This window comes from Piliocolobus tephrosceles, chromosome 4, assembly GCF_002776525.5.
Source record: "Piliocolobus tephrosceles isolate RC106 chromosome 4, ASM277652v3, whole genome shotgun sequence".
Lineage (NCBI taxonomy): Eukaryota > Metazoa > Chordata > Mammalia > Primates > Cercopithecidae > Piliocolobus > Piliocolobus tephrosceles.
The window spans coordinates 99,754,025-99,781,699 of record NC_045437.1 but is presented as its reverse complement, the minus strand read 5'-3'; the positions used below and the strand labels follow the sequence as shown (position 1 = coordinate 99,781,699).

Sequence of the window (27,675 nt, the reverse complement as noted above, 5' to 3'; positions counted from 1 at the left end):
GTGTGAGACCACATGCCTGAGGATCCAGCTAAGTGTGCCCAATTACTGACATACAGGAAAATGAGACAATACATACTTGTTGTTTTAAGCCAGTTAGTTTAGGTTAATTTTTACCCACAGATAATTAATACAGTGAACTTCCCACTCTAAGTTCACAAAGATGTTAAAGTTGCTGCTGCTCTAGGAAAAATGAAAGTACTTACGGCAGACGTGTGAGGTGTAAGGACACACCAGAACAGTCCTTGTGATTATCTGAAAACATACATAGAAACACATATCTTAAATATGAAAATGTAGAAAACAGATTTCAAACTAGTAAGTTTGAAATTACTATAACCAAATATTTTAAAACACAAGTTATGTTTCATCTGTATTGTTCTTTATGATTTACTGAGTACTTTCATATCCAGTAATTCCTTTAATTGCCAATGTATCATAACAGCAAAAACAGAACATTTCATGCAGTCTATGGTGTTTCTTGACTCATCAAATTGAACAATATATTGACTTTCCTGCAAACATACGAGATGCTAGAAAGTTGTTGCTACTCTCTATGCATTATCTGTATTGTTGAAAAACCCAGAAAAGTTGCTGAACTAAAATAGTTTGCTCCATGCCACACCAAACAACAGACTTTTTTATTTTTTAAAAAGTGTAGTTCATAATTTAGGTTTTCATATACTTTAGGTATTGTTGAAGTCTACTAACACTCGTATATTCGTTATTTCAAAATAGAATTTTACTATTGTAGGGACTTTTAATTTCTTCTAGTACAGTTTTCCACAGTTTGACCTAAAGAGCCCATATGCTTGCACATATACACAGTGAGAAGTTCCAGTGGGAGCAACTTGAATGCCCTCAAACAAGGTGGTCTGGAGGCCAGCAGGGGTCGTGGATCTACAGCTGCTCCTATAGCAGGTGGCAGTTTTGATAAGCAGCATATTTCAGCCTCAGTGTTTGGTGTGTAGATTATGACCTCCAACACGATCCTTGCCACAGTGATGCATTATTATTTCCATAACCTCTATGCTGATCTTACTTCTGTGAACTCAGAAACTTCAGCTAGTTTTGCATATTTCCCTGATGATTTGCAGTGTGCTCTGACTTTGCCCTTCTGTTGTAATACAGTGCTTGGGCCACAAGATATGAAACCTCCTAAAAATTAATTCATTTCAATTCACTAGGCTATATATAAAATCTGTCTCTGACTGCATCATCATAAAAGCACTTGACACTTAAAACATTTATTGTAATAAAAAATTGATGCTTCTGCTAATATTTTACTACATAAAATGAAAAAACAATCAGTACTGAGAGAGTTAAGAACTGTACAGAAAATGAACTCAGAATATCAAAATCATATATCCTGGCTGAAAAAGCCAGCTGGATAGACTTATTTTGTGACTAGAATAAAAGTAAAAAGGAGAGAGGAGAGGAGTAGAATTGATAGCAAAGTTAACTCAGAGTCGAAGACCACAGAAATGGAATCCTGCTGCTTAAAAAACAGATGGGAACTGCCGTGAGTCAAAGAACTAAAATAGTCAAATAAGAGGATTGAATTTGAAGGAAAGGTAGAAAGGAAGCAAAATATATGTATATATATTTCTGTATTTTTTACATATATTTAGTTTATAGTTTATATAAGCTATATGAACTACAGATGTACGTTTCAACATAAATATTGAATTGATATTTCAACATAAATATTGAATTTATATTTCAGTCTTAATATTGCACATTTCCACATGCCAAATTTGTCAGGTAGAAGGTATACGATTCACTTGTATTTTTCAATCCTGCAGAATTATTTGATTATAGGATAGTGTCTTACAGGACCATCATCAGTTTTCAACTAGGTGCTCACTGAGTTCCTTTGTCTAAGAGTAGTAAAATCTAGGTATTTAATACTCAGTAGATTAGCACTAGTGATCAATATTTATACCAGTAAGAAACTCTAAGTAGTCTACAATTGAGATAACTTAAGTAAAGAACTTAGCACTCTATTTAGAGCATAGGAAAAATTCACTAAATGCTTAATTATTATTATTCCATTGGTAGATTTCAAAAAAAATTCAGCACATGAATATTTTATTTTCAAGAAATGTATTTTCACAGTTTTGAGTGTGAAATTTCTTTAATGAAAGAAATTGAAGCACATCAAATTTCTCCAAGTAATAACACAGGACTAGAAGAAAGCAGGAAAAACATGGGAACATTAAAAGGGTAAAATAGTTTAAAAAAAGAAATTAGAAGTGAAATTTGGTATGTTGAAGATATTGTGCAAAACATGTTCTCAGAAGGGTCTGAACTAGGTAGACACAGAATAAAATCATAAGTGAAGCAAAGAAATTTTATTAAGATAAATACCATAGTCTGGCTAAAATGAAATTCTTAAATTAGAGGCCATGGGACCGTGAGGAAGTTGATAATGTTTCCGGGTCCTTCCATGACATTTAGTAACAATGCACTCCTTGACCAGACCCAAGACAACCTGATTGTTTTTCTGAGTATTGGGCTTGAAGTCAGTTCAACGGGATCCTAGGTTTGCAGAAAAGATAATGAGGTCATTTTTGTGTTGATATCAAAATTATTCTTTCAATGTACATTCACTTATTCTGTACAACATTATCATGCAAAAGTCCTAACAGCTGTTCTTTTAAGGTGGTTTCATTTATTCTTATTTTAGTTTTATTATTCCAAAGTAAATATTCTTTCTTTCATTGGGATGGGCTCCAGGTTAACTCTCTCTCAAAGGCACACAGGTAAATACTTGGCCTTTAGCTACTAATGTCCTGTATTTACAGAGAATTGAACCCCAAGACATCCCTGTTAAAAAGATGTTTCATAGTGGTTGTTCTCTTGCAGTAAAAATAATTTTAGCATAAGGGGTCTTAAGACATGGAGATGAAACTTCATTCACTAGATAGGTATAAGGTAAAACTGAGAGGGATATTTCATTATGTCATTATATTCCATTATAATGTCATATGCATGTAGAAGAAGCTTTTGTAATGTTGAAGATATTTACAGTGGAAAAGTTGAAATAATAATTTTTAAAAAGAAATGTAAAATAGCCATTTCTGATAATGCCTTAGAGGCATATCATAACATAAAGACAGTATTGCAGTGCTGGTGGTTGGGTGGTAAGACTTCCAAAGAGTAGTCGATAATGAAATAAATGAGTATTTCCAGATACTGGATGAGACTTGAAAATAGCATTCAATCAGAATCTAATTTTAAAGAAGATGAAACTGAATGACTGCTTCACAAGGGTCTGAGCTTGCCTTTGAGAAATTGCTTTCCTCTGCTCAGGCAGAGATGTATAACCACACCGAAGTATTTTATCAGATATGTAGACTCATAGAATCTCAGAACCGAAAGGAAAACCAGACATGATGGAGTTCAAATCTTACACTTTATGGATAGGAAAAAGAGGTCACAGAGATTAAGTGTGTTGCCTCTTAAGGTAATTCAGCTAATTGGTGACACATCGGAGTATCAAATATAATTCTCTAATATTAATGTTTAATAAATGTTATTTACTAGGAAAAAAGGGCAAAAATAAAAAATAAGGGTTCAATCTCTTAGAGATTTCCAAGGTTGAAATACCTTGGAGCTAAGATAAAGGAATTAAGCAAGAATGGATAAGTAACCAGTGATACTTAAGGACATATACTTAAGTAGGAAGCTCAATTCTCTTAATGGGAGGTGAATGCATGGGATATGAGGTTATCCATCCCAAACTATTTAGCTTGCTTTTCTCATAATAGCTTGTAGTTCCTGCTTGGATTCATAGCTAAGTAGTAAAGTATGTGGAATAATGCATGATAATAACCTACTATATCTTAGGTTCTTAATCTTAGATGGTTCTGTTGGTCTCTCCTAATTTTTCCTCTAGAGATAATGCTCTATACTTTATGAGCTCATCTTGTCCTGGTTGTTTCCTGCTTCAATATAAAGAGAGACTAACCGCTGATCCTGAGGGAACCAATGTATTGTTATAAACGATGTCCCACTAATTGGGAACGTCCTTCAGAAAGACATTTGTAGAGTGATTTTCAATTCACCACACTCTTCTAGGAAGGTGAAGGTAAACGTTAGGAGCACACTCATTTCCTACTATTTCAAGCCACCCTTTTGGATAATGGATTCTTTCTTTAAGGAGGTACTAAAAAGTATGCCTGAAACCACTGCCAAGTCTCAGGAGAAACAAAAAGAAGTAACATCTTCAATAATAAAAATTAGGCTGGGCACAATGGCTCATGCCCATAATCCCAGCACTCCGGAAGACCGAGGCAGGTGAATCACTTGTCCCCAGGAGTTTGAGATCAGCCTGGGCAATATGGTGAAACTGCATCTCTACAAAAAAAAAAAAAAAAAAAAAATTAGCCAGGCATGCTGGCGTGTGACTGTAGCCCCAGCTACTTGTGAGGATTGCTTGTGCCTGGGAGGTCCAGGCTGCAGTAAGCCAAGACCACACCACTGCACTTCAGCCTGGGTAACAGAGTGTTTCAAAAAAAAAATTTTTTTTTTAGGAAATTTGGAAGCAAATAATTCTAAACTGCATCGTATCTTCCCACCCTCCCAGAGTGTTCTGAACTAATTTAAAGGCCACTTTCTCTACATTCTTTGTCTTGAAACTACAAACAAAAATGAATCAGGGGCATCATTTTTATATTATCAGTAAATGCAAATGACTTTGCAATAATACACATATATAGATGTTGTAATAACTATTTGACTATTAAACTGTTTTGATCTTTACCTTATGGTTCTTTGTTCTAAATTAGTAACATTAAATTACTGGGACAGGATGTTTTGCTGGGACTAAATCATGGCTCCCAAGGTGATCAAGTAGGAGTAGGAGATTATTTGGGGATTAATTTCTAAAGTTGAGGGAAATTTCATATAATTATAATTACTTTGAAAATCCCTTAGGAGAATAAAGACTGAGGTCTCCTAATAGATCCAACACAGCCAGTTTCCTTAGCATTGGAACAGATCACTGTCAGTTGTGTCATTTGGGCCATGTTGTTTTTTTAAAAAGATATTTCTATACAATTGGGCTGTGTTATATAAAAAAGGTCATTTCTGTGCAACTGAAACTCTGCTGCAGAGAGATGGGACATATGTATGAGAGGCAAATAAAAAATGAACCCAACTGAGGGAACAGTGGATCCAGATCCTGTGTTCACTTTGGGCTCTATTAGAGATGATGAATGAAATTCTGGTTTTAATGAAGCTAAGACACAGCTCCTTTTTTTTTTTTTTTTTGTACTATCTGGATTAGAAATGCAGGTACTAAAGTCAGTTAACACTACTCAAAAAATGGTGGTCATCCAAATTAACCAGAAAATTCATATATTAAAGTTTTTTTTTTAAATTAGTTCCTTTAAAACAAAATCTGAGTACCAGATTTTTTTTTTAATTAGTTCCTTCAAAACAAAATCTGAGTTACCAGTCCTGAGCATCAGAACTCTCCAGTTACAGATACATGGAGATAAAAAAGTCTCCATTCAAAAGCATCAACACTTTAAGCTGTCATGGCAAATGTGTATCTGCTTAGCAAAATATAACTGAAATAGGGGCACTGTTAATACATGACACCAGCTACACCGAGGTTTTCCTGGAGGCTGCTGAAAGCTGGGTTAGCAGACAAGCTTCAGTGCTAAATAAACCAGCACGACAGGAAAAAAAACCTTCAAAAACAATTCCTTTTGAAACTGTCATTGCATTGAGTTAGCCTCTTTTGATTTTGTATTCACTGCTATGGGACTAGAAATTACTAGTTTCCATTTGCCTTGTGGCAAGGAAGAGAAAATGCATTTACCCATCCTGCAAGATGACGACTTTCACAAATGATGGCCTGTGCTGTTCCCAAAAGAGATCAAAATGGAAGGCAGGAAGGCAGGCACTACAACCTGCTTTTATAATAGCTCTGTATGCGGAGGATGTTATGGCACAACTAATGTAAAAGCACTTTCCTGTTTCCATCTCTTATGAATGCAAAAAAATATGAGTCTACAGTGAAGTTATGATTGATACTATTTCATCTCTCACAATTATGAACCTGCTCCAGAGGCATCCTTCCAAGAAAGTCAAATTAAAAGATAAAACCCACCAATCCTCGATAAACAAAGTTATTTTTTAGAGGTATGGTGCTAAGTTTCAAAATCATTGATTGGCTTTAGAACTCTTTATGGAACTCTGATACAGAGAAAAGTGCACAAATCAGAAAGTACAGATCCAGGAAACTTAAAAAACTAACACATCCATGTAACCAGCACCCCAAAATCCTCCACTCACATCTCCTTCCTGAGGCATTACATTTTAAACCTTTATATTTATGTACATACCATATTTAAACATTTATTTGTCTTTCTGAAAGAGGTGTCTTTTGGCCAAAACCAAAAGACACATTTAACTAACTTGTTCACTTGCTTCATGGGCTTTGGTTGGGCAGTTTTAAATACTACACTTGGTTACTAAGAAATATTTACTTTTTGAGGGCGGAGCAAGATGGCCAAATAGAAACAGCTCCAGTCTCCAACTCCCGGCGCGAGCGACACAGAAGACTGGTGATTTCTGCATTTTCAACTGAGGTACTGGGGTCATCTCACTGGAGAGTGCCGGACAATCGGTGCTGGTCAGATGCTACAGCCCGACCAGCGAGAGCTGAAGAAGGGCGAGGCATCGCCTCACCTGGGAAGCGCAAGGGGGAAAGGGAATCCCTTTTCCTAGCCAGGGGAACTGAGACACACAACACCTGGAAAATCGGGTAACTCCCACCCCAATACTGTGCTGTACCAAGGGTCTTAGCAAACGGACACACCAGGAGATTTATTTCCCACACCTGGCCGGGACGGTCCCACGCCCGCCCACGGAGTCTCCCTCACTGTTAGCACAACAGTCTGCGATCTAACTGCAAGGCAGCAGCGAGGCTGGGGGAGGGGCGCCCGCCATTGCTGAGGCTTAAGTAGGTAAACAAAGCCAGGGGGAAGCTCCAACTGAGTGGAGTTCACAGCAGCTCAAGGAGCCCTGCCTGTCTCTGTAGACTCCACCTCTGGGGGCAGGGCACAGCTAATCAACAACAACAACAACAAAGCAGCAGAAACCTCTGCAGATGCAAACAACTCTGTCTGACAGCTTTGAAGAGAGCAGTGGATCTCCCAACACGGAAGTTGAGATCTGAAAACGGACAGACTGCCTGCTCAAGTGGGTCCCTGACCCCTGAGTAGCCTAACTGGGAGACATCCCCCACTAGGAGCAGACCGACACCCCACACCTCACACAGTGGAGTACACCCCTGAGAGGAAGCTTCCAAAGCAAGAATCAGACAGGTACACTCGCTGTTCAGCAATATTCTATCTTCTGCAGCCTCTGCTGCTGACACCCAGGCAAACAGGGTCTGGAGTGGACCTCAAGCGATCTCCAACAGACCTACAGCTGAGGGTCCTGACTGTTAGAAGGAAAACTAACAAACAGGAAGGACACCCACACCAAAACCTCATCAGTACATCACCATCATCAAAGACCAGAGGCAGATAAAACCACAAAGATGGGGAAAAGGCAGGGCAGAAAAGCTGGAAATTCAAAAAATAAGAGCGCATCTCCCCCTGCAAAGGAACGCAGCTCTTCTCCAGCAACGGATCAAAGCTGGACGGAGAATGACTTTGACGAGATGAGAGAAGAAGGCTTCAGTCCATCAAACTTCTCAGAACTAAAGGAAGAATTACGTACCAGGCACAAATAAACTAAAAATCTTGAAAAAAGAGTGGAAGAATTGAAAACTAGAATAATTAATGCAGAGAAGGCCATAAACAAACTGACAGAGATGAAAACCATGACACGAGAAATATGTGACAAATGCACAAGCTTCAGTAACCGACTCGATCAACTGGAAGAAAGAGTATCAGCGATTGAGGACCAAATGAATGAAATGAAGTGAGAAGAGAAATCTAACGAAAAAAGAAGAAAAAGAAATGAACAAAGCCTGCAAGAAGTATGGGATTATGTAAAAAGACCAAATCTACGTCTGATTGGGGTGCCTGAAAGTGAGGGGGAAAATGGAACCAAGTTGGAAAACACTCTTCAGGATATCATCCAGGAGAACTTCCCCAACCTAGTAGGGCAGGCCAACATTCAAATTCAGGAAATACAGAGAATGCCACAAAGATGCTGCTTGAGAAGAGCAACTCCAAGACACATAATTGCCAGATTCGCCAAAGTTGAAATGAAGGAAAAAATCTTAAGGGCAGCCAGAGAGAAAGGTTGGGTTACCCACAAAGGGAAGCCCATCAGACTAACAGCAGATCTCTCGGCAGAAACTCTACAAGCCAGAAGAGAGTGGGGGCCAATATTCAACGTTCTTAAAGAAAAGAATTTTCAACCCAGAATTTCATATCCAGCCAAACTAAGTTTCATAAGTGAAGGAGAAATAAAACCCTTTACAGATAAGCAAATGCTTAGAGATTGTGTCACCACCAGGCCTGCCTTACAAGAGACCCTGAAGGAAGCACTAAACATGGAAAAGAACAACCGGTACCAGCCATTGCAAAAACATGCCAAAATGTAAAGACCATCGAGGCTAGGAAGAAACTGCATCAACTAACGAGCAAAATAACCAGTTAATATCATAATGGCAGGATCAAGTTCACACATAACAATATTAACCTTAAATGTAAATGGACTAAATGGTCCAATTAAAAGACATAGACTGGCAAACTGGATAAAGAGTCAGGACCCATCAGTTTACTATATTCAGGAGACCCATCTCACATGCAGAGACATACATAGGCTCAAAATAAAGGGATGGAGGAAGATCTATCAAGCAAATGGAGAACAAAAAAAAAGCAAGAGTTGCAATCCTAGTCTCTGATAAAACAGAGTTTAAAGCATCAAAGATCAAAAGAGACAAAGAAGGACATTACATAATGGTAAAGGGATCAATTCAACAGGAAGAGCTAACTATCCTAAATATATATGCACCCAATAAAGGAGCACCCAGATTCATAAAGCAAGTCCTTAGAGATTACAAAGAGACTTAGACTCCCATACAATAATAATGGGAGACTTCAACACCCCACTGTCAACATTAGACAGATGAACGAGACAGAAGTTAACAAGGATATCCAGGAATTGAACTCATCTCTGCACCAAGCAGACCTAATAGACATCTACAGAACTCTCCACCCCAAATCAACAGAATATACATTCTTCTCAGCACCACATCACACTTATTCCAAAATTGACCACATAATTGGAAGTAAAGCACTCCTCAGCAAATGTACAAAAACAGAAATTATAACAAACTGTCTCTCAGACCACAGTGCAATCAAACTAGAACTCAGGACTAAGAAACTCAATCAAAACCGCTCAACTACATGGAAACTGAATAACCTGCTCCTGAATGACTACTGGGTACATAACGAAATGAAGGCAGAAATAAAGATGTTCTTTGAAACCAATGAGAACAAAGATACAACATACCAGAATCTCTGGGACACATTTAAAGCAGTGTGTAGAGGGATATTTATAGCACTAAGTGCCCACAAAAGAAAGCAGGAAAGATCTAAAATTGACACTCTAACATCACAATTAAAAGAACTAGAGAAGCAAGAGCAAACACATTCAAAAGCTAGCAGAAGGCAAGAAATAACTAAGATCAGAGCAGAACTGAAGGAGATAGAGACACAAAAAACCCTCCAAAAATCAACGAATCCAGGAACTGGATTTTTGAAAAGATCAACAGAATTGATAGACTGCTAGCAAGACTAATAAAGAAGAAAAGAGAGAAGAATCAAATAGACGCAATAAAAATGATAAAGGGGATATCACCACCGACCCCACAGAAATACAAACTACCATCAGAGAATACTATAAACACCTCTATGCAAATAAACTAGAAAATCTAGAAGAAATGGATAATTTCCTGGACACTTACACTCTCCCAAGACTAAACCAGGAAGAAGCTGAATCCCTGAATAGACCAATAGCAGGCTCTGAAATTGAGGCAATAATTAATAGCCTACCAACCAAAAAAAGTCCAGGACCAGATGGATTCACAGCTGAATTCTACCAGAGGTACAAGGAGGAGCTGGTACCATTCCTTCTGAAACTATTCCAATCAATAGAAAAAGAGGGAATCCTCCCTAACTCATTTTATGAGGCCAACATCATCCTGATACCAAGGCTGGGCAGAGACACAACAAAAAAAGAGAATTTTAGACCAATCTCCCTGATGAACATCGATGCAAAAATCCTCAATAAAATACTGGCAAACCGGATTCAGCAGCACATCAAAAAGCTTATCCACCATGATCAAGTGGGCTTCATCCCTGGGATGCAAGGCTGGTTCAACATTCGCAAATCAATAAACGTAATCCAGCATGTAAACAGAACCAAAGACAAAAACCACATGATTATCTCAATAGATGCGGAAAAGGCCTTTGACAAAATTCAACAGCCCTTCATGCTAAAAACGCTCAATAAATTCGGTATTGATGGAACATATCTCAAAATAATAAGAGCTATTTATGACAAACCCACAGCCAATATCATACTGAATGGGCAAAAACTGGAAAAATTCCCTTTGAAAACTGGCACAAGACAGGGATGTCCTCTCTCACCACTCCTATTCAACATAGTGTTGGAAGTTCTGGCTAGGGCAATCAGGCAAGAGAAAGAAATCAAGGGTATTCAGTTAGGAAAAGAAGAACTCAAATTGTCCCTGTTTACAGATGACATGATTGTATATTTAGAAAACCCCATCATCTCAGCCCAAAATCTCCTTAAGCTGATAAGAAACTTCAGCAAAGTCTCAGGATACAAAATTAATGTGCAAAAATCACAAGCATTCTTATACACCAGTAACAGACAAGCAGAGAGCCAAATCAGGAATGAACTTCCATTCACAATTGCTTCAAAGAGAATAAAATACGTAGGAATCCAACTTACAAGGGATGTAAAGGACCTCTTCAAGGAGAACTACAGACTACTGCTCAGTGAAATAAAAGAGGACACAAACAAATGGAAGAGCATACCATGCTCATGGATAGGAAGAATCAATATTGTTAAAATGGCCATACTGCCCAAAGTTATTTATAGATTCAATGCCATCCCCATCAAGCTGCCAATGAGTTTCTTCACAGAATTGGAAAAAAAACTGCTTTAAAGTTCATATGGAACCAAAAAAGAGCCCGCATTGCCAAGACAATCCTAAGTCAAAAGAACAAAGCTGGAGGCATCATGCTACCTGACTTCAAACTATACTACAAGGCTACAGTAACCAAAACAGCATGGTACTGGTACCAAAACAGAGATATAGACCAATGGAACAGAACACAGTCCTCAGAAATAATACCACACATCTACAGCCATCTGATCTTTGACAAACCTGACAAAAACAAGAAATGGGGAAAGGATTCCCTATTTAATAAATGATGCTGGGAAAATTGGCTAGCCCTAAGTAGAAAGCTGGAACTGGATCCTTTCCTTACTCCTTATACGAAAATTAATTCAAGATGGATTAGAGACTTAAATGTTAGACCTAACACCATAAAAACCCTAGAAGAAAACCTAAGTAATACCATTCGGGACATAGGCATGGGCAAGGACTTCATGTCTAAAACACCAAAAGCAACGGCAACAAAAGTCAAAATTGACAAATGGGATCTAATTAAACTAAAGAGCTTCTGCACAGCAAAATAAACTACCATGAGAGTGAACAGGCAACCTACAGAATGGGAGAAAATTTTTGCAATCTACTCATCTGACAAAGGGCTGATATCCAGAACCTACAAAGAACTCAAACAAATTTACAAGAAAAAAACAAACAACCCCATCAAAAAGTGAGCAAAGGATATGAACAGACATTTCTCAAAAGAAGACATTCATACAGCCAACAGACACATGAAAAAATGCTCATCATCACTGGCCATCAGAGAAATGCAAATTAAAACCACAATGAGATATCATCTCACACCAGTTAGAATGGCAATCATTAAAAAGTCAGGAAACAACAGGTGCTGGAGAGGATGTGGAGAAATAGGGATACTTTTACACTGTTGGTGGGATTGTAAACTAGTTCAACCATTATGGAAAACAGTATGGTGATTCCTCAAGGATCTAGAACTAGATGTACCATATGACCCAGCCATCCCATTACTGGGTATATACCCAAAGGATTATAAATCATGCTGCTATAAAGACACATGCACACGTATGTTTATTGCGGCACTATTCACAATAGCAAAGACTTGGAATCAACCCAAATGTCCATCAGTGACAGACTGGATTAAGAAAATGTGGCACATATACACCATGGAATACTATGCAGCCATAAAAAAGGATGAGTTTGCATCCTTTGTAGGGACATGGATGCAGCTGGAAACCATCATTCTTAGCAAACTATCGCAAGAACAGAAAACCAAACACCACATGTTCTCACTCATATGTGGGAACTGAACAATGAGATCACTTGGACTCGGGAAGGGGAACATCACACACCGGGGCCTATCATGGGGAGGGGGGAGGGGGGAGGGATTGCACTGGGAGTTATACCTGATGTAAATGACGAGTTTATGGGTGCTGACGAGTTGATAGGTGCAGCACACCAACATGGCAGGCAGCACACCAACATGGCACAAGTATACATATGTAACAAACCTGCACGTTATGCACATGTACCCTAGAACTTAAAGTATAATAATAATAATAAAAAAAAGAGAAATATTTACTGTTTTATTTCCTCTTTCTTCTGGTCAAAAGGTCTACTAACTACTTTTCATTTTCTTACCTCTGTTTTATATCTATATCTATATCTATATTTATATTTATAGATATAAAATACATATAGCATTATACACACACACACACAAACACTTTAAATGATAATCTCAATTTCCTCTTGCATTGTCCCAATTATTATCTGTTTTTCCCCGAGTCCAGAATGTAGCTGCAAAAGTCTAGAAACCATAAAGAAAGTACTAGGTAAAATAAATCATGTAATGAAAAGGGATTGAAGAGCTTTGATTTTTAAAAGTCCTTTTAAATACAATTTAAAATATAAAGCTGAAAATTATTTCTCATATAAAATTATTACAAATTTTTGATAGTCTTGAGGGTGTTTTCATATATATGTGTGTGTATATACATATATAAAAGGTTTCCTTTCATTCCCATTGGAATTCTCAACTATTTTGTACAACAATGTGTTGTCCCTCTTTTGTTTTACTTAAACCTATAAAGACTCATGATAAACCAAGGAAGGGTAACCTGGTTTATCTTGTTGGGAACACAGGAAGTTTATATTCTGCAAAAGCTATAATTTAATTGGAAGAAATATATTTTTTAAGGTCAAACTAAAATCAGTATCTACATTTTCAACCCAATCATCTTAATCTACTTAAAATACTATTCTGTATTGTGTTTTGGTTCTTTGGTGAAAAAATAAATCCAAAATATCTAATTTACATACAATTAGGTATGCATGTAGTCCCTGGTATTAATTAGGGAATACACTTTGAACATTATACCTCATACATTTGATTTAATATTAATTTTTCCGTCATTCAATATATTTATGTAGTAATGTAGTATGAGTATTTAAAAAGTAACATTTATAAGGCACTTCTAAATTGAAAAGTAGTATATAAATGCTAAGTATGATTATGATTATTATGTTAATGAAAAAAATACTGAAACCCTTCAGTGACCTGAATTATCTCTCAACATTCCCTTAGCATTTTGCAAGACTTTATACTATAAGACAAAGAGTCAGCGTGAGAAGGGTCTGTGGCTACTGACCAGATTTTACTTTACTTTCAGTTATTATTTGGGGTACATCACAGTTAAATTGTGAAACAAGGATATGATGTACTTGCAAAGAAATGAGACTCAAAAAGTGTGAGGGAGGAAAGATGGCCTCACAAGAAGAAAGCGTTTTGAAAGTTTTTAAAGATAGAAAAAGAATAATTAATATGTAATGAGAAGAAATGGAGATCAGGTGAAGGGTTTACAAACTGGATGAAAAGAATAACGTTTCTATTGGGAGAAATAGGAAGGCTAGAAGGTTCTCTTCTGAGTCTAGGGAATATTTGATTTTATTTTGCTAATAGAATATTCTGTCAATTATTAAACATATTTGAATGGTTTTCATCAAATACTTTTTTAGGTAATGTATCTGTTTAGGGTATCCTTTCTGTTTTACAAGTAAAAACAGTTAATTAACATAAAAGGAATTAGTACTAAACGGGAAATGGAATGTGCAAGTCCTAGCACTTCTAATGACTTCCTTCTTTTCCCAGAATTCCTAGAACATAATAAACAAACATGTCAGAAAGGCATGAAGACATCAGTGGGGAACAACGTGAAAGGCAGGAAGCCTATGGGAGTGGGAGTGGTCAGTGAAAAACCAACCTCCGCTACTGTTGTGAGCGCCCTGAACTAGATTTTACCGAAACAGAATTGTGTAGCTCCTAATTTTAGTCTGTGCCAGTGGGCAAGTGACTTTTTTATTTCTCCTCTTAATTTAATTGGGTTAAAAATTTAAAGCTATTTGCCATTAATTCAAATGGAATTAATTAGATGATGACTATGTAGCTCTGACCAGCTTTTAAAAATGAGTTAATAATTATGAGTGATTAAAAAAACATGAGTTGCAAAGGCATCAATAAAGGTAAAGCATAAGGATTTCTCAAAAAACTAGAAGAACTAAATGTAAATCTGAAAAGCTAAATTGCATGTAGGAAAGCTTTTCTTTTCCCAAAAAAGACATCACTTACGCTAAATACTATATTGTTCAATGTTGAATTACTTTTTAAAAAATCCATATTTTAAGGGATAAAACACATTCTGAATACATTCTTTAAAAAAGAAGTATAACTGCAGTGCTTTACATATCTTCGCATAACCGAATGAATGAAAATGTAATTCCTGATACATAATGGCCATATTTAGGTATTAAAATAAACAGGTGTCCCATGGAATCAATGAGATGACTAAGGATCATTTGTCTTCCATACTAAAGATGATTAACAAAGTTGAAATGCAGCAAGCTAGAGAATCAGAGAGCTCACAGTTATGTGAAGAGACTGGCAAGAGAAAAAAGTACTGCAGAATAATAGGCTTCTTTTAGATCATTTGGGAGGTATTAAATAGTCCTGAAATCATTCACATGACTCACATCAAGCTGCTTGTGTATAATGAAGGTTAGAGAAGAACATGAAGAATATCCGATTACAATTCCGAAATCAGTGGGATTATGAAGCAACCTGATTTAGAAATATCTCCACATGATAAGGGAAATGGATTACTTCAGACATGAAAATGAAAAGGCATAAATGAGATGAAGTAGACCACTCTGATCTTTATTAATATTAATTTTACTGAGCACCAGTTCATTCCACTTCATAACTATGGCTCAAAAGACTTTTAAACACAGTGACTCTATTACTTGTTTTATATAGTTAGAGCATGAACTTTGTTACATACACAAACTAGAAATCCAATACGAATTAAATTGTTTTGGTTTTAAATAGCACTGGACTACCTTAGGCAAGTCATGCAACCTTTCTGAGCATCGATCTTCATTTCTGTAAAACGGAAGGGTGAGGCCTGATGATCCCTTTTAGTTAGGCTGTTCTCATTCTGTCACCCTGAACTCTGTTCTCTGTCTCTGACTTTAAAAACAAGTGCTTTATAAACAAATTAGTACATGACACATAACATCCTTTTCAGAAGAAGAAAACAAAAAGTCATGCTTTCCTGTTCCAGAGTGCCTTCTCAGCCCATTTCAACCTCTTCTCCTTAACTGAAAAGGCCATGGCGTTTCGTGCAGGTTGAATGCTACCTTCTTGTAGGTAGAGAATCATTTCTCTTTCAGAGTTGGTTTCATCGACCTCTTCCTTTCCCTTTCTAGCGTCTGTCACCACATATATCCCACTTAAAAATAAAAATGTAGAAAAATGAAGGAATATAAATTATTTTGGCCCATTCTTCAAAAAGATATATCTAGATCAAGTGTGAAGAAGGAACATTTTTGCCCCTGTATATGGGGAGGGGAATCTCTAAGAATGTCATATATGCATTGTAAGTGGCTTCTATTAAAGAATTTTAAAATCCAAATGCCAAATTTTGTGAAAAAGTTAAGAAAATAAACTCCTCTTCGAATTTCTAAATGAAATAAAGTGCTAGAAGAACTAGACAGTAATTAAATGCATTTTCTTCTTTCAAAGCTCCCCTTTTCTTAAGAGAATTGAGATTTAATTGAACTTATTTTGGTAAATGCAAATTATTCTGCTCATGTCCTAGGCCCCAGGAGATTGCCCTGACACACCTGTTGTATAGGGAAAAAAATGCAGGAGTGACTTTAATCCTTACTAGGAAAATCTGAATACCAGTTGTCAAAGTTTAGTTTGCATAAAAATCAATGAGGCAGCTTGTTAAAATTTCAGAATCCTGGGCCCAGTGATATTCTAGTAATATACTGGCTCTGTGAAAAAAAAATACATACTAATGGTATGTATATATGTTTATTACAGTTTTTACTGGCAAAAATGTGCAGCAAACAATTTATAAATAATAATAAAATATACAATACTTTTCATTATTAACTTCGTATAAGCAGTTGATTCTCACACAATTATTTTCTTGACTTTTGCTCTACTTTTTAGATGGTTGTAATTGCCATGAAGTAGTTCAGACAAGAATTCTTGTTAATATTTTTGTTTAGTGAAACAACAAAGACATATGTTGGAACTGCACTTGCACATTAAGGATGTCAGCAAAATCTTTGGTGTAATGGATAATAGTGTGCAAATCCTGGAAGAGTATGTCCTAAATTTTGGGGGGCATTCACAGTAATCCACATTGCCAACATCCTCTCCATCATTTTCTCAGATCTAGACAGCCAGAAAAATAATAGATAGAACTTCGACTTGCACTATTTGTGATAAAATTTCCATGGTGTAAATTTTTCCACCACAGCTGATTTCAATGTAAATTTTCCCACCACAGTCAATTTCAAACTACCAACATGACATCACTGCTTTAGGAAGAAATTAGCAGTAAAATAACACTTTGTAGTATTTCTACCACACAGATACAACAGGTGCAAATACCCTCAAGAGCACAGATAATAGTAAAATATAGTAAAATAATTAGGAAATAAAGATTTTTGAATATTTCTTGCCTTTATTTTTAATGATCGCTATATTTAACAATCAGCTTACAAAAACACTGCAAATTACCAATTGGCTCTTGTGAGCCTATCTGAGCCAGCTCAGGCTGCCTATGCTCTGCCTTTTGTGCATCTGATTCAGTAGGCCTAGTTTGAACTAGGAACTTTCATTTTAAAAAGTAGCCCAAGGAGAGTCTGGTGCAGACAGTCCTCTGATTAGATTTTGAGAAATTCTGATCTAGACTATATAACTTGAGGTAATTCTATTAATATTAAGATCTTCCAGTTAATTCTTATCTTTTAAATGAAACACTATAAGGAGTCTGTTTAAGTAAACACTGAGCAAAATTTTTTAAGTGTGAAAACATCTAGTGCAGGCAAGGATATGAGACTTGCTCATTCACTGTGGATTGTAAATTGGAAAAACTGTAAAGCAATTTGATGGAATCTGTTAGGGTTTAAACACTCCATGACCCCAAAATCTCATTTCTAGGTATCTACCCTGCAGTAGCAATACATGGTTACCTAAAACATTTCTAACATTGCTTATAATAGCAAAAAACTCGCAGCATCTTTAATAGACAATAAGATACATACATTAGAGTATATCTACAAAAAAGAATACTAGGCAGCCTTTATAAATCACGGAAGAGATTTACATGTGCTGCCTTAGAAATATGTCCAGGGTGCACTGTTAAGTGAAAAGCAACAACAACAGATGCAGATCTGTGGGAAATGTGATCTAATTCTTGTCCAAAAAAAAAGAAAAAAGTACATATACACATATCTGATACATTAGTTTATCTTCCACATATAGAAATGCTGAGTTAAGCTAATGAAAAATTGGTAGATATAAGCAATAGTTACCTGGAGTTGGGGTGGGAAGGAGTTAGGTGAGAAAGGGACGTGTGATTGAAGAGGGTTTTATCTTTTTTTTCTTTCAATAGTAGGGGTATTACAAATGATTTTCAACTTTTCTTTTTAATAATTTTCTATATTTTCCAAAAGAGGAAAAATAAAGTTCAGAAGAGAAGATTCTTTTAAAGGGAAAATGTGCAGATACATCCAGAGTCCTCTAATCCCTTTTAGTATTTTAACTGAAAACTCAAATATGAAGAAATAATTTCTTTGTTCTAATACTGGAATTTATTGCAATTCTGAAGTCTAAACAGCTTTGGAAGCCTAAAGTTTTTTCATAAAGTTTTGGCAGCAAAATCTGACTTGAATGAATGTGATGATACTTATGTTTTATTCTTTTTTTGTGTGAATATTTAAACATTTGTTATAGAAACATTAGTGTATCTAATTAGGGATGGTGCCCCAGATTCACAAAGGTGATAGAGTACATGACTTATTCAGTTGAATACCTTTCAAAAATGTTAAAACCTCCTAAATCCAGACCACATCTGCCCCCAAGCATTTGGATAAAGGTTTGTGTCCCTATCCCCATCAAGGCACACTAGAGCAACTGGAAATGGGAGTCAGGGAGAGAAGAAAGGAGAGTTGGCAGATGACATGAGTACCAGAGCCTTGAGTATAAAGAAGGAAAACTGAGGTAAAAGTGTACCCTTCCTGGAACCATATTTCTGACACATTTCTGGATCTACCAGGGATGAGGCTTGTTTCAGCAGGGCTGCTATCCCTGGAGCTGAGAACTTGGAAACACGATATGCGCTCTGGAATGAAAGATCATGATAAGAACTAACATTACGGTCTATTCTGGAAAGGGGATTCAGATTGATGGATGATGTACATGCCAGGGTCCTATTCAGGGAAGGCCAGGATGAGTGCTTAGATGGTGCTATTTATGTCTCTCTTCCAGTGCAGACACTCAGTGGCTTTGGGGCGTCTATGTCAGCTGAGGCTGGAGAAGCAGTAACCATACCCTCCCTCCCATATTTGCAATTTCAAAGGAGATTCTTAAATATGGAAAGTAATCCGAAATACTTTAATATGCATAGGCTTAAATAACCTGGCCCATAGTATCGTGCACTTTGCAGCAGAGTGAGTAAAAGCAGGATTAATGTATTTCACTGGAAAGCATGTAGGATGCAGCTACTTGCGCAGATTGAGAGACGACAACAGGGAAAGCAACAGGGAGCAATCTTTGACCCAGTTTCCCACTCTCTCTCCAATTAGGTATCAGGAAGTCAGGAGCACCTGTTATGCTTACACTGAAGTCAGAACAACCCGCTTTATAGTGGAATGAAATAATTTTAAGCACAGTTACCTTGCCACTGATCTCTGCTCCATCTTGTTCAAAATGCATCAGCAAGGGATTTTTCCTGTGCTCACAATTTCAAAGCTTTTTCTAATAGCTTCCTGGCAGTAGTCTTCTAAGAGGTAGAGATATAGCTGGAGTCACAGAGGAATCAGAATTCCTCTGGAGTCCTCTGTTTTCTCTTCCTCCTGCCATGATTACCATTCCTGCCTCTTCACTCTACTACTCTTTCAGTTGTAGTTAAATAGGAACCCTTTGTGGGTGTATATGTGTATTTGTGTGAATACAGATGCACACCCTGTGTTCAGGAACATCCACCTGTCCGGATCTAAGCTATGCAGAAACCACACCCGAGTGGACCACAGCCAGCATGGAATAATGCAAGAGGGCAAGGAAAAATCAAATCTGATGGTCACAAAGTCCAGGCTGCAGTGTTCCCATGTTTTTATTTTATTTTTTAATCCCCATTTTCCAGATGATCATGTTTTTATTTAAAAAGTTCCCCATAAGGGCTGCAAGCCAAAGTCTATTTATGCTAACTGATTAATATGAAGCTCATCTAGACTCCATATCTAACACATAAATTTAGAACAGGAAGAAGGGTGCTTATACGATATCAATCTGGTAACTTGAAACATCTACACTAGGTGTGATCTTGCCTGCTTTCCAATCCCCTCTCTCGTGGCACTTACTTTGTACTGGCTCACATTATTATTTTTTCTTTTTTTTTTAAATTATACTTTAAGTTCTACGGTACATATGCACAACGTGCAGGTTTGTTACATATGTATACTTGTGCCATGTTGGCGTGCTGCACCCATCAACTCGTCAGCACCCATCAATTCGTCATTTACATCAGGTATAACTCCCAATGCAATCCCTTCCCGCTGCCCCCTCCCCGTGATAGGCCCCGGTGTGTGATGTTCCCCTTCCCGAGTCCAAGTGATCTCATTGTTCAGTTCCCACCTATGAGTGAGAACATGCGGTGTTTGGTTTTCTGTTCTTGCAATAGTTTGCTGAGAATGATGGTTTCCAGCTGCATCCATGTCCCTACAAAGGACACGAACTCATCCTTTTTTATGGCTGCATAGTATTCCATGGTGTATATGTGCCACATTTTCTTAATCCAGTCGGTCACTGATGGACATTTGGGTTGATTCCAAGTCTTTGTTATTGTGAATAGTGACTGGCTCACATTATTACAGTTATTGTTTTAAGCATACTTATGCTTACTGGACAGGGAACTCTATGAGGGCATACTTTTGTTCTTACTTATATTTTCCTCCATGTAGCACATTGTGTGAATTAAAATGAGTTGCAATGGTAGCTGGACAACACAGGAAGCTACAGAAAATATAGAAGAGCAGATAGGAGATGGCAATAAGCCCAGTTACATAGAAAACCTCTACGTACTCCTAAAAACTGGAAAGAAATCATAGCACAATTGTTGATACTCACTAGGATATCTCAAAGTTATGAAGAAAAGAGAGAAGGGGATAAGGAGAACTAACATTCATTGCCAATCTGCTCTGTGTCAGGCACGGCTGTAGGTATTTCACATATACCATCTAATTTAACTTCCTATGACACATAATATATTCTATTATTTATTTATTTTATTTTATTTATTTATTTGAGATGGAGTCTTACTCTGTCACCCAGGCTAGACTGCAGTGGTGTGATGGCTCACTGTAACCTCTGCCTCCCGGGTTCAAGCGATTTTCCTGCCTCAGTCTCTCTAGTAGCTGGGATTACAGGCACACACCATGACAGCTGGCTAATTTTTATATTTTTAGTAGAGACAGGGTTTCACCATGTTGGCCAGGCTGGTCTTGAACTCCTGACCTCAGGTGATCCGCCTGCTTCGGTCTCCCAAAGTGTTGAGATTACAGGCGTGAGCCACTGTGACCAGCAAAGACACATAATATATTCTAAAATGATTTCTATCCAAGATGTTTTACCATTATAGTACTTAAAGGGTTAAAACCTTAGCATTCTGGAAAATGTGGCTATTGAAAACAATCATCCTCTGAAGGTTCCAACTAGAACTTTATGATCTGATTTTACTAAAATAATCCCCAAAGTTGGGAGACTAAACTTCTTAGAGCTTACATAAAGGAAAGTTGAAAATAAAATCTCCAGGCTGTATTCATTTAATTTAGAATGTAAATATTAAACACCCACTCTAAGGAAAGTGAAACTGTTGGCTATACTTCCAGGAACATTTAGCAGTGTACAAAATGCAGGTGTACATACAGGGCTGTGAGAAAGGCATGGAAACAAGCCCAGAGAGAGACAGAGAGAGAGAGAGAGAGAGAGAGAGAGAGAGAGTGTGTGTGTGTGTGTGTGTGTATGGTTTGTTGTTAATAACAGCTGCTAGCTTTCCCATATGCACCAAGAGCTTAATGACAGTGAGTGGAGTATAGTTTGGAAATCTTGCCAATCCAAAGACAATCAGGGCTATACATTTGGGAAGAGACCCTGACCTTCATTCTAAGAATATGAGTTCCAACTTCAATAAGTTAGTGCACAGGATATTCAATTTGAGAAATGAGTTATTGGTGGAAACTAGTAAGCTAATGCCAGAAATTCTGAAAATGAGAGGAGAGTTTTCTTAAGATCCTCCTAGGCCAAAACATCTAGAAGAAATGCGGCAGCATTCAGCAACAATCTCAGGATAATTTTCGCTTCGGAACAAGACTTTGCTGAAAAAACTGGTCAAAAAAAATAGGGAGAGTGAAACCTGGAGGAATCCCCAATTCTCCCTATTCTGACTTACTTAAGGGCAGGAAGTTGGTCTTGCAGTTTATCTTTGTATAGCTGAACTATGAATAACAAAAACTGCTGTGGAGAACACGAAATACAGCTTAACTAGGAAACTTCTACTGGCAACGTGACACACTCAAACAGTTCTGTGTCTAAAAATAATGAGAAACTACAATATCTTTGAAAAGTAACCACGTCCTTTTGATATTATAGGTAACTAGACAAAAGATTGTATTTAGGGAAATTTATCCTTTCATGAGGACTATAATGATAATAGCTAACATTTATTGACTACTTAACCAGGTACCTTTATTTATATAATGGTATGGTACATTTATGATACCACTATGATACCATTTTACAGATAAGGAGAGCAAAGAGAGGTTTAGAAGCTCAGTGAGGGTAATCAAACTAGGATGTACCATTACCAGTCTGCCTGGACTTAAAGTTTGGTCACCAAACTTGGTACCATACTATCACCTACATGGGACATTCATTTCCAATTAGAATACATTCTATTTCCTACGGAATATTAAGTTTTAGAAAATTTAAAAGTCTATACATTAAAAAATCATTCTGGCCTTCCTAAGCTGCAATCCTAGCTCACTCTGGCCACCTACAGCCCCATACTTTCTTCATAAGGCTAGTAGCTTTTCCATGCACTCAAGCCCAAGACTGAGCGGCATTAGGAAATGCAAATCCAATCAGGTTACTGCTTGACTGAAGAGCATTCTGAGTGCTTTAGGAATCAAGTCCTAGCAAGGATCTTTATGGCTTGCTCCCCACCTTTTACCTCTCTTGTAATTTCTTGCCACTTTTCCCTATGCATTTCACATTCCAGTAATGTCAGATGACCCAAATTTGTTTGTATCTAAGATGCTGTTTCATTCCCATGTCTCTGCATCTGCTTTTACCTTTGTCTGGAACCTGTCTTCCCTCCTACTCTGACCTGGGAGCTCCTGATCACCCTTCCGTACCCTGCTCTGGGTCCAACTTCTGGAAAGCCTTTTCCAGACTTCATACCTCCACACTTTCAGGTAGACTTGTATGCTCCTGTCTCTCTGCAGACTTCAGACCCAATATGCATTATTACTATTGCCTATGAACTCATTCCTTTTGTGCTTGTCTCACCCAGCACTAGTATAGGCTTGACACTATGATTGATATGGCATTTAATATAGTTGATTGCTTTTAAAGGATTATTTTACAGCTTCACATTCTGTGTAATTTCCAAAACGCCAAACAAACAAAAACAGTAAAGCAAACATTTTATGTAATCCCATAGAACTCACTCTAAAATCACAGCCAATCTTTTCATACTAAGGAAGATCACAATCTAAAACAGGATGGTTCAATCTTTTGGCTTTCGTGGGCCACACTGGAAGAAGAATTGTCTTAGGTCACACATAAAATACACTAACACAAACAATAGCTGATGAGCTTAAAAAAAAAAAAAACCCAAAAATCTCACAATATTTTAAGAAAGTTTATGAATTTGTGTTGGGCCGCATTCAAAGTTGTCCTGTGGCTTGCAGCTTGGACAAGCTTGATCTAAAACATGCCCAGGTATGGCTGCAGGTTATGCTCTCTCTGATACGCTACCACATTCCCACAACTTTTAAAAGATACTTTGCCTTCATTTCTAGTGCTTTATTAAAGAAAAGTCCTAAGTTTCTCAATTCTCTAAAACATTCCCTGTGTGGAAAAATATTCATACCCTTAAGCCAAACATTTCTCCACTTTTCAGTAGACTATAATAATTTCCTAGTAGTGTTACTCTGCTTCAGATTTACAATTTATATACTTTAAAATATCACCAATAGTTTTAAAACCACGAAATACAAATCTTCCCTGACATTCACACCAAAAGCAGTGCTGTGATTATATATATATATGTATAATTGTGTGTTTGTATATATATGTACTTAACATACATATTTAATGCATTTTTTATAATTAGAAGATATAATGATGTAATTATTTTCCACTTCTAGGTGCATCTGGAGATAAGTATGAGATCATAATACAAAAGCTGCTAAAAGCAGAAGACATTCCTATAGTAAATCAGGCATATAGATATTCATACTAACTCTTTTTGGCATGAGGTGTGAGTGGGAGTGCAATACACTAACTGGAAGGTATTGAAGGAGTTAATAAAATGCTTCTATTTGTGGAATTTAAACATGTAATTAAAAAGACAATGTTATAACATTTTAAAGGAAAAAAAATCACCCAATCCTGCCTTTCTTATTCATCAACCATTTCCTTTTTTCTTGGGCCTTACAATCCTGGTAAGCATACATCAATTTTATATAGTCTGTATTTGATCTTATTGTTGGCTATTTTTGTTGTTATACCATTTATTTAACCAATGTCCTAGTGAGGGCCGTTTGTGAACTTTCCAGTTTTTCATGTGCATGAATAACTGGGTAGATAGAGGTGCATTTTTAAGAAAAAAAATCTTTCTTTAGGACAAAAGCCTAGAACAATATTTTAATACTATATATTAAACCTACATGAAATGGTAAAAATGCTTTCCAAAACATCATACTAAATTTATAAAGTCTCCTAAACTGCATCAGATTCATCCAAACACTGGACAATTTAATATCCACCCCCACCCAATTAATAAATGTAAAATGATATCTCATTGTTTCAGTGAGATTTGATATTTTCCCATGTGTTATTTACTACTCTAAATAAAGCTTTAGGGACCTGATAGTATCTACTGGATGAATTACATGAGTGAAATTTTTGCTTACATTTTTATAGTATTACAATAAGTTACATGAATTACAGCACTAGTAATCTCTTTACCACATACATCTTTTCTTTTAGAAAAACTGTTCTTAAGAGAAAATAAAAAATTACTATTGAAAAGTTAAAGTTTCTCATCTCTTACAGCAAAGAATAATTAGATGTGTACATATTAAAATATCAGTACATTTACAATCCCTAAACATAAATTATAAAACAAAATTAACTCCTTATAAGAAATTAAATTAAATATCTTTAAAAACAAGCATATATCATGTGTTTTCTCTGGAGTATCAATGCAGTATCTGTTAGGGGTCCTTACAAAGTTGAGGGGAATTAGATTGAAAAGTTAAGTCCAGGGTTTTATAGAGGGTAGAGATTAGGGTTTGGGAGAACATGTGCCAGTATGATGAGCTACTTTAATTGTGGTGATCTGGGAAGGCCTGCTAGCCTTTTTTGAGGAAATTAAAGCCTTGTCAATACTTTGGAAGTCAGCAGTCTTACAATCTGCGTGTTCTACTGAAATCAGCATGGTCAATTTTTAGAGCAGATAATTTCTCTTTGTTCTCCAAACACAAACCTTATTTATTTCTTTGTTTTCAGTAAAACTTTCTCTCAGCACTACAGAGAGTTAACAGTTTATGTTCTATTCCAAAAACTGCAGTTATTTGTGTATAACTCAAAGCAAATTTTTAATCTAAAAATAGGTTTTATTTCTAAGTTAGGTTCATAGGCCAGTCCATTTATATATATTAATTTATATATAAATATTTATTAATATATTAATAAATATATTAATTTATAATATATTTGATTGTAGAATGTTTTCAATGACATAAAATCATTCTTTCAACACCCTTTTCCAGAGGGAGACTGCATTTACTGTCCTCGTTCTGAATGCGGACAATCTATGGCCCTTTCTACCCCATGGGGCTTTCTTAGCAAAGGTCCTAAAGGGTATTTCATAGGCAGAGATGGCCATCTACTTCCAAATTTAGTTGCTGGAGAGATATCTAATGTGTTTGGAAAGGGAAATGTATCAGGTTAGTTAGAAACATAATGTTAAATTAGAGAATTCAGGAGAATATATATAAGTCAGCAAGACATAGTAGAAAAGCAATAAAGACAAGGAGAAATCTACTTAATATTTACAGTCCCATGTGAACCCGAATGCAGTTGGAGTTTGACTAAATGCAGCAGCAGGAGTAACAAGCATTGACCTTGGTTGCCTTGGGAACAAGGCCCCTTTCTCATACCAATGATCTATAATAAGGAAAGAGGCATTTAAATAAAGTACATAGCTATCATAGGTAGAGTAACACGTGTCTAGGGGAGTGTTCGGCATTACCTAAAGGGTGGCTGGGGTCTGTGCCTTACAGCAGTGGACAATGGGTGAGTTCATGAAGTGCCAGGTATGGATAGATAAGGAATCGACATGAGCCTGACTGTTTGAGAACCTCTTTGGTATTGCAGAACCTATAGGCTTTCAGTGGCTTGCTCAGAGCAACATAAATATAAAAAACCAGTACCTTCCTATGCTTTCCAACAGTGTTGCTTGGAATGATCAGCACTCCTAATAAGAGCAGGAGCAGGCTGATAAAACAATACACTAGAAGGCAAGAGAGCTCTATAAAGTTAGCATAAAAGAAAACACAGTAGCATACACAGGTGCCTAACAGAAATGACTTCTAAAATAAAATTCATTCCTTCAACAGTTCCAAATTAAAGGAAACAAAAGCTGTTGTTCCCTAGTGGGCAGAGGGTGTGGGCAATTCTTTTTAAGATGTAGATAATAGTTTGTGCATGCATTTTAAACAATATAGTACTGGAAGTTTTGCTTAGTTCCAACATTTCAAAACTTACCTCTAAAAGCACTAATATCCCCATAGTGTACCTGTAGTACAAAGTATTTACTTCCAGTCTCTCCTCCAACTCTGAATCCAACACCTAAAGATTTATAAAAAAAGTTAATATATTAGAAATGAGCATCTAAAATGGAGTTAATCTCAAATTGCTGATCTATGAAATCGAGGGAAATAAAATAACATATAACGTATAAAATTATATTATATGAAAACTGAAATAAAACAGACATTGACTGAGAATTTCTAATATAATCTGTCATTATAATCTCCTCAAAACTATGATGAAATTCTATTCATAGTTCCCACTTCAGAACCAGAGTAATCACTTACACTTTAAGAGGACAGTTCACTCATTTTGAAAGAAACACAACAAACAAAACAAAATCCTGTCTCTATTGATTATTTAAAAGACATACATAAACCCATTCTCCCATTTTGCTTGTATATATTCATATTTATTTTATGACTGAATATAGGAAATAGACTTCTTAGGAGCATTTAAGTGGCATTACTTTTCTTCTGCTGTGAAAAGAGGTATCTACAAAAATGGCTTTGAGGAAACTAGTTACCAACTAGATTACTAAAGTCCATTATGTCAGTGAATTTTTGGAATTCGAATATTCTTTCTTTCTTTCTTTCTTTCTTTCTTTCTTTCTTTCTTTCTTTCTTTCTTTCTTTCTTTCTTTCTTTCTTTCTTTCTTTATTATACTTTAAGTTCTAGGGTACATGTGCATAACGTGCAGGTTTGTTACATATGTATACTTGTGCCATGTTGGTGTGCTGCACCCATCAACTTGTCAGCACCCATCAATTCATCATTTATATCAGGTATAACTCCCCAATGCAATCCCTCCCCCCTCCCCATGATAGGCCCCATTGTGTGATGT

General features: G+C 36.6%; 1 protein-coding gene across 17 annotated transcripts in view; it reads right to left on the bottom strand.

The window, feature by feature from the left end:
- The window catches only part of PAM (peptidylglycine alpha-amidating monooxygenase), a 304,923-nt gene that overhangs the window by 95,343 nt on the left and 181,905 nt on the right, over positions 1–27,675 (bottom strand). For all 17 annotated transcript variants that reach the window (XM_023212219.2, XM_023212220.2, XM_026454292.1 and 14 more), the window contains 2 exons: positions 26,787–26,870; positions 204–252 (listed from right to left, as the gene is read on the bottom strand). In XM_023212219.2, the coding sequence (XP_023067987.2) occupies positions 204–252; positions 26,787–26,870 (133 nt within the window). The remainder of the gene's footprint in view (positions 1–203; positions 253–26,786; positions 26,871–27,675) is intronic.